At 37.0% G+C, this 14,074-nt stretch overlaps 1 protein-coding gene across 2 annotated transcripts in view; it reads left to right on the top strand.

Annotated features, from left to right (window-relative positions):
* LOC306878243 (dolichyl-diphosphooligosaccharide--protein glycosyltransferase subunit STT3B) overlaps window positions 1-14,074 on the top strand; it is a 47,483-nt gene that overhangs the window by 21,573 nt on the left and 11,836 nt on the right. For both annotated transcript variants that reach the window (XM_079430463.1, XM_079430464.1), the window contains exons 5-8: window positions 2,802-2,901; window positions 8,518-8,616; window positions 8,810-8,956; window positions 11,069-11,117. In XM_079430463.1, the coding sequence (XP_079286589.1) occupies window positions 2,802-2,901; window positions 8,518-8,616; window positions 8,810-8,956; window positions 11,069-11,117 (395 nt within the window). The remainder of the gene's footprint in view (window positions 1-2,801; window positions 2,902-8,517; window positions 8,617-8,809; window positions 8,957-11,068; window positions 11,118-14,074) is intronic.

Below are 14,074 nucleotides of genomic sequence, written 5' to 3'. Positions count from 1 at the left end.
CACATGATCCCTCAGAAATCATTCTAATATGCTGATTTGGTGCTCAGGGGCCGTATTACAGAAAGATCCTAACTTTAAAATCTTATCTTATGTGTTTGGTAACCATGGTAATTTCAGCTAGAACCACATTTAGGACAAAAGCTATTACAGAACAGCATTTCCTAAGTGCGTAATCCTATTTTAACTACAGATAGGAAGAGGGATGTTACAGAAACCTCCTAACTTGACAAAGAAATCCTAAAAACTGTCTTAACTTTTGGACAACCCCACAGCTGTCCTAACTTCAATATTATTTGAAAGCTAACGGAAAAACTGCTTACAGTTGCACTGTCCAACAATATCTCTTATTATAAATATTGAAAACGGCTAACTTTTTTTTGTGATGGCTTTTTTCATGATTCTTTTTGAGTAGAAAGTTGAAAAGAATGGCATTTGTTTGAAATGGCAATCTTTTATAACTTTAGAAAAGTATTAAGAAAATGTGCTTTTGAACATCAATGTATAATGTGACCAATGTAATCCAATTTGGTATTAAGTGAGTTGTGAAATTATGATTTTTGCTGAATCTGTCAAAACGACGATCAAATGAGTTGCAAACAAACTCATCTGTCTGAACCGGCCCATTTACTTACTGAATCAATTGCACACTTTCTGAATTAACATTTGATTCACTCAATGAACCGTAAGTCATTACTTGGTCTTATCATTTGATTAATGAACTTTGTTTTAAGCAAGGTTCATGAGATGTAAAACAGTGTGATTGCTGTGAAATATTGTTGCGTAATATAGTTAAGGATCCGTGATCACTAAGTGGAATCGTAAGCTGAACTAGATTCATTAAATTCTTATGATTTCCATCCATAGTGTTGGGTGTCCTGGGGCTGGTTGCACGTCTCTTGCTTTTTTTTTTTTTCAACCCATTAATGTGGTATGTAAAATAAATGAAAAAGCAAACAGCACCATCCATCATGCCACCCTGGTGGGGGCCATGCGCCAGTCGGTTATGAATATCAGCCATTTCTGAAACTTGAGCTTCTTCCCCTGGAGGAAGGCAGCGCTCATTAATAATGGAAGCCTACAGCCCTGCCCAGCTCCCAATAGTCTCTGGCTTTCCAGATGTGTAAATGACACCAGTGCAATCTGAGCCATCTGCTCCATTGAGACCTTGGGGTCCAGTACGGTCTGATGTGGCCCAGAGGCACTACCGGGGGCATGAGATGAGAGATGTTCTCTTGAACGGGACATCCTAAGTGACCTAGAAACGTGCAGATGTTCCAAAGGCTGAGTGTGCGAATGGAGTTTTCTGGTAAATGTAGTGTGTCATAGGGCTGAGAGCCAGCAGAGACCTGGCCGATATGATATAACTTGGTCATGACACACTGCGTTTCTTTATCTTTAGTGTGTGGTTATTCAAAACAGTGGTATATTTCCTATATCACGCATGGGTGTTAGCGAAAGAAAGAGAGAGAGCTCTCAGCCATGCGACAGTGACTTAGGCTATTTACACACTGCAGGCTTTACGATGTGTCGGATAACTATGCAAATCTGTTGATATAAATGGAATAGTGTGCTGTCAAGATGAGAGGGTAACCACAACTGTCCTACAGTACTGTTTGCTGCATTTCTGCTTTATTTACATTTAGACTGGCTCTTTCCATGGCATAAATGAGCTCATACAATCAGTCTTTCCTATCAAATGCTGTCAAAGTGTCGTAGTGTAGGCGAACTAAAGCAGTTATAGGACAAAACATGCCGTCAAAATATATATATAAACAGGCGAGTGAAAGCTAACAATTTATTAGCCTGTGGCTAATGACAGATATTTAGTTGCCTCGTGCAAAATTAGTTTAGTGCTGTTTTCTAAACTTGTAGTAATTTTGGATTTGTTGGTTTAGTAGATAAACAGTTGAATGTTAAATATAGTTTTTATTTTAATTAATTTTTTAGTTTTGTTTAATATTGTCAGTCACTCATTAATTTTAGTCAGTTATACACTGACCATTTAGTCTTGATGTAAAACTGACTAAAATGAATGACATTGGCAATTTTACATTTTTGATCTGTTAACAAAAAATAATGTAATGTCAGTCATTAATTTAATACATTTTACTCTTTTATTCAATGAAAGAAAGTGTTTGCAAGGATTTCTTTCTCCCACATTTAATTTTATTATACTATGTTCTTAATATGAATGACGTCATATGCTAAGTCTTTTTTAAGTCGTGACGTATTGTCAAGTATGGTGACCCATACTCGAAATTGGTGCTCTGCGTTTAACCCATCCAAGTGCACACACACAGCAGTGAGTAGTGAACAAATGCGCACACACACACACACACACCGTGAACACACACCCGGAGCAGTGGGCAGCCATGCTGCGGCGCCCGGGGAGCAATTGGGGGTTCGGTGCCTTGCTCAAGGGCACCTCAGTCGTGGTATTGAGGGTGGAGAGAGCGCTGGACATTCCCTCCCCCCACCTACAATTCCTGCCGGCCGGGGGCTCGAACTCGCAACCTTTCGATTACGAGTCCGACTCTCTAACCATTAGGCCACGACTTCCCCACAATGATGATTAATATGATGATTAATATACACCATGAACAACATTGTCTTTGTTGTAACTCAAATCCCTGTAATATAATAATGTATAATTAGCATATTGAAGTATTAGCTACTTCCCTACAAATACTGATTATTAATCTAAGAATCGGGATACAGTATCATAAAACAAAATATTTCAGTATTTAGCCTTTTTTTTTTTGTGTGTGTGTGTGTGTAATGTGACATGTTTTGTGTTGCAGGTGTCTGCGTGGGGTGGATATGTCTTCATCATCAACCTGATTCCTCTCCATGTTTTCGTGCTGCTCCTTATGCAGCGCTTCAGCAGGAGGCTTTACATCGGTGAGTCACCTGTGTTGTGTGTATGTTTGTGTGAGCGTATCTGATTTTTGTATGAAGTACACACATCACCGCCCACACAATCACGCCACGTAGTGCTTGTTCTCCTGTACAATAATGAAGCGTGAACCTGCTTTTTCCCACTTGCTTTTTGATTTGGACACACAGATGCTTGCGCAGCCATGGTCGCTAAGTGCTCGACAGCACGAGTCTCTCTCTCTGCATTGACAGCGGCATTTAAAGTTGATGTTGTTTAATGACACATTTTTTCCGCCCACTTCACTCTTGCCTTTCACAACCAATCACATAGGCAGCGCTGATCTGAGGATACATGGACCTTCGTGTTGCGGAAAAAGCCTTTGAATCCAGACATGCCATCTTAAACGCCAAAACATCATGCTAACTGTGTCAATTAGGACCTCTCATAGCACGAATAAGCCTCCTGCAAAGCGAAAAAAGACAACAGCTCTTTTCCTTCAAGAGCAAAGAGTCATTTTGTTCACTTGGGTTATGCCATTTTTTAGGCAGATGAATAGTTAAAGGTGCAGTGCTTTTGTGAGGCTCCTGAGTGAGCACTCTGATAAAAGAACAATGGGGACTTGTGCCACTGGGCTAATTTTGTTTAAATCTTTATTAGCCCCTCCCACTCTGCTGCAGCTGCCCTGTGCAAAATGCACTACTGATGGATGCTGGGTATTAGCTCAGTTCTGGAAAGTTCTTGCACTTGCCGCAGGTCCCACTACACAATTTCCATGGCCCGACTCCACATGGAGTATCACTGCCACCTCTCCTAATAGATCATAGTGATTAGATTAAGTAGCACTGCTCCCGGTTTATTAGGCCAGGGCTTGGACAAAGAACAGCAGTCATGTTCAGAGATGGATGGAGAATGGTGTGAAACCAGTGGGATCTGATTATTGCGTTTTTCACCTTGCTGTCTCCTTCTAGAGTGACGTCTGCTTTGGTAGCCTCAGACATCACGCTAACAATTTGATTAATGATTTAATGTATGTCTTGCCCACAAAATGGCAAGAACTATCTGGAAATCATCATGCCGAACTGATTGGCTAGTTAATACTCAACTTTCAAGGGTTGCCTAAGTTGGTTTGCCAGCAGCCATTTTACTCAGCCGGACCTTCAGACTGACGGCACAAGGTCTGGGAACCTTGGCCGCTTTGAATGGCCAAGGCCTGCCCAAGTGGTCATATGACTGATGGCTAAAGCAATCAATCATGTTTCGTTTTGTGCCTCGTCATGTTTAGGGCCGTGGAAATGTTGCCACAATAACAGACCTGTGTGTAAAACTCTTGGACATATTTTAAAGATTCTATGCAGCGAACTTGAAATATTTCACATACTTTTGAAAATCCAGCGTTTAGTTGGTCCTGATAAGCGCTCATTGACATAGTTGTAAACACGACTGCTTTCTTCTTTGAGGGGGTTTGGCATCATGGCATCTTTGTTTCCAGGCGGAATATTAAAGAACGCCACATACACTTCTCCTGAAAATCCTGTATAATTCAACCAATGCGATGACGACTTTGAAACTCCTGAAGTTTCTAATATTGTGTGCCGTATGCATCATGCGTTCAGCCAATGGTCTCCAGTGCCACATGATCCTTCAGAAGTCATTCTGATATGCTAATTTGGTGCTCAAGAAACATTTCTTGAATATCGGTGTATAAATATTTTTGTGGAATGTTTTTCAGGATTCTTTGAATGGAAAGTTCAAAGCATACCATATCATTGCAATGGACATGTTTTAGCCATGTAAATGTCTGTACTCTGTTTAATGTATCCTTGCTGAATCAAAGTATTTCTTTTCAAAAGATTCTTTCTGACCCCCAGCTTTTGAAGAGTAATGTTGTGTGTTGAAGTGCTAAATTCTAGTTTATTTTTCTGAGGTAGTCTGTGCTCATTACATCAAAATATAACCGTTTCGTCTACTGATTTCACAGATGTTTACTGTACAAACATTAATAGAGACCCAGACATTAAGCTAATATAGCAAGGTGGTCTTTCATTTAAGATAAAACTGTCACTCCACGTCATGTAAGGCACCCATCCTCAGTTTTTGTTTTTGCTTGCTGTCTGATAACCCATTTCTTTAACTGTTGACACTTGGCCAGAATAAGCTGTGATGTACACCAGATTTTAGTCAGATATTCTGGATATATTAGCTGCTTCCACTGCAGGAAGTAATGCACGTTTCAGAAACTTCAGAAGTAGTCCAACTTGTCAGAATAGTTCTGAAGTTCCCGAAACTCACATAGACGACATCCAGAGCGATTTGGAGTTGTCAAAATATTCTTTGTTCTTCCTATTGTCTCAGATTTGCATGTCTTCTTCCCATCCCTCATGTTAACAACATAAAACCAACAGTATCCAAAGAGTAACAAAAGTGCAGCTCCAATCCTGGCGTCTTCCATCGTTTTCCTTTGTTACTGCTATTGTGTGGTGCACAGAAATGACAAAACTGGTTTGCGTCACCACAGGGTTCCCATTGTAGGTGCCAATGCAAAAGGAAAAGTGTGTAGTTCCACTTCCAGGTAGTCCGTACCAGAATTAGATGCTCAGAAAGCCAAATTTGTGACTCAATACCTTTCATATTTCGTCACTAGTTAAATCAACCCTTTTTAACTCCCTTAATCGCCGCTCTTTTCCAATTCCTTTTGAGAGTTTTTCATAAAACCGCCAGTCAGCTGTCCACGGATGCGGAAATACTATGGTTTTTTTTTTTTTTTTTTTTGTGTGTGTGTGTGTCTGGAGTTGTCTTATTAGAGCATCCCATTTTAGAGTGAAGATGGTCCGGTTTGACCCTTAATTGATGCTACTCAAAGGTTGACAGCTCATATAGTTGCTCTGTCACAAGCAGCTTCGGTTTCCTCTACTGCGCAGCTGTATCGCCGTCTCTCATGTACACACACTCGCCCCAGTGTGTTTTGTACCTCTCTTCTGACAGGCTGTCAACACCTGTCTCTCAGGTAGGGGTCCACTTCACAGATCTGTCAGTCAATTGTTGCACAGGTGACGGAGAGCAGTCATTCCTAGAAGAATGACATCCATAACAGTCCGTCACTGGCGTGTCAGTGTTTTCTCTCCATTTTGTTTTATTGTGCAGTATTTGTCATTTTTGGCTCATAAGAAAAGACCAGTAGGAAACTCTTGATATCTGGAAAATATGTATATTGTGCACTAAAATAGCTTATTTGTTGTTATACAACCTCTTCCTTTCTAAGTGGGCCTTTCTTGATCCAAAATAAGTGTATGCATCTTCAAGTACAATTTTTGTCATGTTTGACTCTTTTACTCAACTGCTCTTGTATTTCTGGGACAGTTAGACCACATTCGGGGACATCTGAGGCCCCTAGTCTCCCTACACAACCCTGTTCTGCTTCAGGCAGACCCATATTCCACTGCTGCCATTGGACAAATGTAAATCCAGAACAAGATTGGAGTGAACTCCGATAGCAGTCATACTTTGCAAATTGTGGTGGTGCTTTAAAAGAGACTTTTTTTTTTCATTCATTTACTTAGCAGACTCTTTTATACACAGCAATTTGCAAATGGGGAGAAATGCACAGGCAATTAATCTTGGGGAACTAACAATACTAAGAGTGCCTCAATGCAGATTTTGAGTGCAAAGTGGTACAAAAAAGTGGAAATATTATTTTGGAAACTATGGTAACTTTTTTTTTTTTCATGATGATTTTATTAATAGTAAGTTTTAAAGAACTGAATTTATTTAAAGAACTTTTTTTTTTTTTTTTTTTTTTTTTTTTTTTTTTTAACATAGTAAACATTTTACTGTCTCTTCGGACCAATTTGATGTACTCTTGCTGAATAAAAATATTAATTTCTTTCCAAAAGAAAAAAAAAAAACTTACTCTTTGAGTGGTACATTTACATTAGTTTTTTTTAATTGTAAGTGAATTACAATAGAGGATCTTAAGCAGTTCATCACAGGGATAAGGGATGGTTCACTCAAAAATTTAAAATGCATTTACTGATTTACTCAACCTCAGGTTGTTCCAGACCTGCATGACTTTTTTTTTTTTTTTTGGAACAAAGTATTTTGAAACAAATGAAAAAGCATAATAAAAGCTGACTAAAGCCCTGTTCACACCAAGAACGATAACTATAAAGATAATGATATTAGCATCCACACCAACAGACAATATTGTCTGTTCATTTTAAGCGCATGCTTGTCTGCTGCAATAAATTCTTAAATTATTGAGCTTGTTATAGCAGGATCCGATTCTGATTGGGTGTCATGTCAGTGTTTGTATTGTTCATCAGCTGGAAAAAAAAAATCATTCTGAAAGGGATTCCAACGATATTGTTTCTCTGTGCCTTTATCTTTATAGCTGTGGTCTGCACTCTATTCTTTACTATTGAGAACAAGTTTTAGAACTATATCTTTATAGTTATCGTCCTTGGTGTGAACGGGGCTTAAAGCTCTAGATTCCAAGTCTGCTGAAGCTAGGGCTGTGCAATTAATCGAATTTCGATTTCGGCCTCCAACGATTATGAAAATACAGTAATCATTATAAAACGATCATTACACCCCATTCCGCCCCCTTTCCAGCGGTGCTCTTTTGTTCCTCAATAAAAGCCCAATTTCACGTGTAGATCAGTAAAATCATGTAACGTGACTTATAAAATGGGACGTGCTTGATTTATTAAAGTTGATTAGACTTATTAATTTATTATTCATGTTTTTAAAAGCGTGAAAGGGAACGTGCGCTGATCCTCGGGAGGATTGCTATGTATACTCAAACCATACTTTAGACTTGCATTAAAAAAAAAATAAAGCACAGATCATTTCATTTGTTTTTTTTTTTTTGTCTATTTTTATTACTGGCATTGTATTCTTTTGCTTTTTTTATTACTGGCAGTTGAATTATTTTCAATAATTGAGGCCTTTTTTTCTTTTGGACTAGTTACCCTAGTATTCTGCTGTGGTATTGAGAATTGTGACATTTCGCTGGTCTCTAAGATGTAGATGTCATAGCAACCTTATTAACAGAAAATATATATTTGATTATATATCACTATCTTTAAATAAATCTGTCATATAAAATTTGTCATATGTCCCACTAATAATTGTTTTAAATGATTGTGATTACAATATTGACCAAAATAATCGTGATTTATAATTTTGTCATAATCGAGCATCCCTAGCTGAAGCCATTGGATAACTTTGTGCAGAACGGGTCAAGATTTAGATTACGTTTCAAGTCTTCAGAAAATTTGGAAATAATGTGCACAAGTCATAGATCACTTTCAGGATACTTTTTTTTTTTTTTTTTGTATACTTTTTTTGATGTGTGACAGTCTGTCACCATTCATTGTAATTCCATGGAAGACTGCGACTAGGACATTTTCTTCAGAATTACTCCTTTTGTGTTCCACTGAAGTTATACTGGGTTGAACGTAATTGCGGTGAGACAATATTGACAATCTTTATTTTGGGTGAACCATCCCTTTAAGTGCTCACATAAGCGCCTTTTTTTCATATCACAATGACCATCTAGGGACACTAAGTTTGATAGTTCTGGTAAACTTCTTTGCTTCAGATAAATCTTGATTTTCCTTTTCTGTATCTCTTTATCTCAGCCTACAGCACTTTTTATATAGTGGGCTTGGTGCTGTCCATGCAGATCCCGTTCGTTGGGTTCCAGCCCATCAGGACGAGTGAGCACATGGCTGCTGCAGGTAAGACTGGTTTGCCTCTAGTCTTCAACTGTTGCTCTTTTACACTGATCTCAGATCATCTCTCAACTCAAATCCATAAAATCAGGCCAAGAGAAAGATGATTTACTTGTCATTAGATTAGCACCAGGAATTCATGACCGTTGGGAAAGTGTCTGAAAACGTTTGTGGATTAATTGTGTGTGTGTGTTTGCAGGTGTATTTGCACTGCTTCAGGCTTACGCCTTTCTGCAGTATCTGAAGGATAGACTGACCAGGCAGGAGTTCCAGACATTGTTCTTTCTTGGCGTTTCTCTGGCAGCGGGGGTGGTTTTCCTTACTGTCATTTACCTGACTTACACAGGTGAGTGCAAAAACACAACAGTTAAATATATACATTTAATTTGAACAGTTTTCTGGTTTATTTGACCAGGGTCCGTATTCACATTATTTGAATGTGGCAACATAACGCTCTGCAATATTTCAATGAATAAATCTCTGACAGAGACCCCTCTCCTCTCCTAGAAGCCAATCACTGTGTGCATAGTTAGTAAGAATGCTGACATCATCCATTGCAAGGAGGTCAACCCCGCTCTTACTCTTAGCTTAAGACTTCTCTCTATTCCTTAGTAAAAGTTTGTCTCATCAGCTTTGTGGATAGGTTTTAAGAGAACTCTTAGTGGTAAGAGAAAATGTTTTGTGAATACGGGCCCAGACTTCAACCAAACTACGACCACAAATGTGACCCTGGACCGCAACAGACAAAAATACATTGTATGGGTCAAAATCATAGATTTTTCTTTTATGCTAAAAAGATATTTAGTTAATTTCTTACCGTAAATATATCAACTTCATTTGCAAATATACCTAAAAAAAAAAAATCAGGCTTGGTTTAAATAAGCCTTTGATTGAACCTCAATTAGTCATCGTGGGATAAACTGTTCCACTTTTTACTAAAGTTGTCCTTGAGACAAGAACAAGTGATGGAGGTAAAAATAAATATTTTTTATTAATTGAATTTCATGTTTGCTATTGTCTGAAATTACAAGGCGGCGGCATCTATACATGCAAACATTAAATTGAGATATATATATATATATATATATATATATATATATATGTAAATAAATGTAAATAAATATATATATATATATATATATATATGTATGTGTAAAATAAAGACAGCTTGCCCCACATATACGCTGGGTCATTATTAAAGTTTTCTATTTTAATATATGCTAAATGTAATTTATTCCTTTAATGACAGCTACATTTTTAGCAGCCATTATTCCAGTCTTCAGTGTCACATGATCCTTCAGAAATCATATGTTGATTTGGTGAGCGAGAGACATTTCTTATCATTGTTAAAGACTGTTATGTTGCTTAATATTTTTGTGGCAACTGTCATTTTTTTTTTTTAAGAATTTAATGAATGCAACATTCAAAAAAAGAACCTTTTATTTGAATTATTTTTGTAACCTTATAAATGTCTTCACAGTCACTGTTGATCAATTAATGCATCCTTGTTGAAAAAAAGTAACTTATTTAAAAACAAAAAAATTGGCTTTGACAATTTAATTTACCTGCCATGTAGAAATCTTACTTGTATAGATGTTAGTAGCATAATAAAATCACTTGTTTCATGTTTATCATATATATCAAATATAAGATTACATGCTAAAAATTATGCATTGTTTGCGGGTTTGTCACTTTACCCACTGACTTTTTTTTTTTTTTTTTTTTTTTTTATCCCACTCTGTATTGAAAGGTCACTGGAAGATTTTTTTTATGCTGCACTATTTTACAAGATTGTCAGTAAATAGATTGCTCCATAATAAATCGTCGCCCTGCGTGACTGATTTGCAGAATAAAAAGCTAGGGGTTTTTCTCAGCGTAATATTAAAAAGTTCCATTGCTGTTTACTTGTCACGTAGAGGACACAATGCTGATGAACTGCGAAACCCTTTTTGTTTTTCTTAAATTATATTTTGCCCTTGACTAAATCCAAACCAGACATATTTCAGTAAGAAAGGAGAAAAAAGAAAAACCCATCCACACCATCACATCAAATTCTCTACCTTCTCACCTGAATACAGCGTGACTCTATGACCCCAGCCTCTTAACACCGCACCTCTGCCGATATATATATATGGAGTCGGGGTGATTTGCTTGTATTCCCGTCGCACCCGGGGCTTTCATTAATCTTTCTGCTGCAGGGCCTTGTCTGCAGCAGGCCTCTGAGATCTCATTAAGCACTTCTCTCTGCTCGCCACACTGCTTTTCAAACCGAGCGCAGTCTCGCTGTGTAGATTAATTGAAAACGTTGCTGGCTATATGTGTGGTATTAAGGTTCACTGGACGTAGTCCAAGCTCGTCAGCTCCTCAGAAGCTGCTTGAAAGTGCTCTCGAGTCAGTAATGGTTGGGTGGTTTGCGTGCGCGTGTTTGCGTTTAATCACTCTGTTAATGTGCTTTCAGGGTACATTGCTCCTTGGAGTGGGCGTTTTTACTCTCTCTGGGACACAGGGTGAGTATTCCGTGCATTTTACATTACATATACTTTTTTCTTTTTTGATGTTCCATCGTATGAGTAAGTTGCTAATAGCTCATTAGCACACCCTGTTAAGCGGCTTAACAACAAAAGACCTGATTTTGTCACGGGCTCAAGCATGTAGCATGATTTATGTCTGTAAGCGGTCTCTTGGATTGCTTGAATTATGTCTGAATAGCTGCCTTCAGTTGATATTCATTTACGCCGCCATTGAAACCCCACTTCTAGTTCATTGACAATTTGTCAATGTCGGGCACTATTTGTCTTTGTTTTTTGCCTTGATGTAATCACATATTAATAGAATTGCGAATCTCACAAAGCCATTCAAGAAATTTTTGGGTAACACTTTAGTATTGGCACCAATTCTCACTGTTAACTAGTTGCTTATTAGCATGCCTATTATTAACATATTGGCTGTTTATTAGTACTTATTAGTACTATAAAGCACACATTCTACATTCCTAATCCTACCCAATACCTAAATTTAACAACTACCTTACTAAATATTATATAATATATATTATTATTATTATTATTATTATTATTATTATTATTATTATTAATAAATGGGAATGTAGATTAGCATAAGCAATTGTATAACTCAGTTTGCATTAAATAGGATATTAAAAGGGAAATGTGTTTAATCGTACTGAAACTTGTTAAAATGCAAATCTTAATGATCCTAAAAACAGGCAAAGATTCTCCTGATTTTGAAGTTACTCAAGGTGACCCAAACTGTTTCTCAACAGATGTCTTGAGGCTTGTATATTTACATGTAAATAGTGTTTGTATGGTCTGCATTTCATATTTATGTACGTTGATAAAATACTGAAATGTTCCTGAAGTAATTCCTTGCTATTTTATACACCAGTAGATCAAGACCTAAACAGCTGGATTCACATCAGCTGTCTGAGCAGCATGAAAAACTAAAAATTTTAAAAAATAATATACACCGAAAGCTAACGATGCTTGAGCATTCCCATCCCATTGCAATCAAGCTCTCACTTCAAGTGTTTGAGCTCTACAGTTTATTGCAAGCTCTCACCAAGCGTATAGTTTTGTCAGATATCTCATTTGTGGTGTATATTGGGTGTTACACCAAGTATGGTGAATCCGGCTCGTGCAACATTTACCGCAAACTTTTCAGGACTCTGTTTTGTGCACCGTTTAAATTATACAGCTATGGATCAAACACACTCAATAGTACAGGCTGTTACTGATAGTTAGGACTGGGCGATGTGAGCAAAAATTCATATCTCAGTATTTTTTTGGCTGATTTGCGGTATACGGTATATCTCAGTATTTTGTATGTGGATTAAACAAAGTGAATGTAAGCATGCAGGCTTATGTTATGTGCAAAAAAGGGTTAAAATCACATTACATTCTAACATTGTAACATTGCAACCTAAAAACAAATAATGCTTTTTTTTATTTTTATGCGTCGGTTACTCCAATGTCCAGAAACCTACAGATACAGCCTCAAACATGCATTAGGAGGAAAAGGGAAGAAATAAAATGCACCTACATAACAGGCAGGAAAGTAGTTAATCCAGTAATCAGAGATCAGAATTAGGAGAGGTTAACATAAAAGAGGTGACCAAATCTTCCAAAAGTCATTGGATGTTTGATGCATGTCATAAGTAAGCTTCTCAAGTGGAAGTAATACAGATATGAGACATCCACATTTTGAAAGAAGGCACCTGAGAGGATGACCACAGTAACAATATGCATTTCTTTGCCAAATAGACCCAAATTAAAAAGTTGTTTAGCATGAGAATCAAATATTGTCTCCACTTCAATAGATAACAGATACAATTCCAGAGAGAAACAGAATTGCAACTTAAGGAGCTCTTGTAGAAATGTATTTTAGTCCAAAAAGGGATGATAGTATTACAATACCAAAAACAATGAAGAAATGTTCCCTTTTGCTTTTTACAATTAAAACAGACCATTTGTAAATTTTCTTCAAACGTACCGGTGTGTGAGAGATTCTCTTAATGAATTTATAATTAAGTTTGTGACCCCCAATGTGATACATTTTAAAGTACAGATTATTACATACAGCAGACCAGTCTGCTTGATCCATTCCATGGCCTAAATCTTTTTCCCAAACACACTTCAAGTTCTCTCAAGAAAGTACGTGTGTTAGACAAAGCATCATATATAACAGAAATGAACCCCTTGGAGAAACTATTAGTCACAATTTGTTCAATGTCAGTAAGCTCAAATCTCAGAATGCCATTATCAGACAAAGATTTTATAAAATGATGTAGTTGAAGGTATTTGAATAAATGAGATTGTGGTATGTTATACTGATATGATATTTGTTGGAAAGATTTTAGTGTATTACCTGAGAAAAGGCAAGACACTTCTGAGATTCCTCAATTAAACCAGAGAGAAAGACCTATATTATGCAAAGAAACAGGAAAGTCAGGGTTGAAAGCAATAGGGGACAACAAAGAAAGATTGGTTGGAGTTTTAAGATAAGTTCTAACATCTCTCTACGCCAAAAGAGAAATAATAAAATTTGTTGAAATACATTTAAGTTTTTTTAATATTTGACGAATGACAAAATATTTTTTGGAAGTGGAGCACAAACTGTAGCTTCCATGTTAAGCCACATAGAATCAGTCCTTTCATTATACCAACTGACCATATGCTTCACCTGTGCTGACCAGTCATAAAATGTAAGATTTGGTAAGGCGACACCTCCCTTATCTTTTTGTTTCATCAATTTGTTAAAATTAATACGGGGCATTTAGTCATTCCATATTAATTTAGAAACGTGTTTATTAATAATCTTTGAAATTTTTTTTTTTTAGATAAGTAACAAGGGAGGGATTGAAATAAATATACAAATTTAGGAAGAATATTAATTCTAATCACATTTATTCTGCCCAAAAAAGAAATGGGGACTGTACGCCAAGTATTAA

This window comes from Barbus barbus (genome assembly GCF_936440315.1).
Source record: "Barbus barbus genome assembly, chromosome: 12".
NCBI classification, from domain to species: Eukaryota; Metazoa; Chordata; class Actinopteri; order Cypriniformes; family Cyprinidae; genus Barbus; species Barbus barbus.
This window is presented reverse-complemented; position numbering and strand designations above follow the sequence as displayed.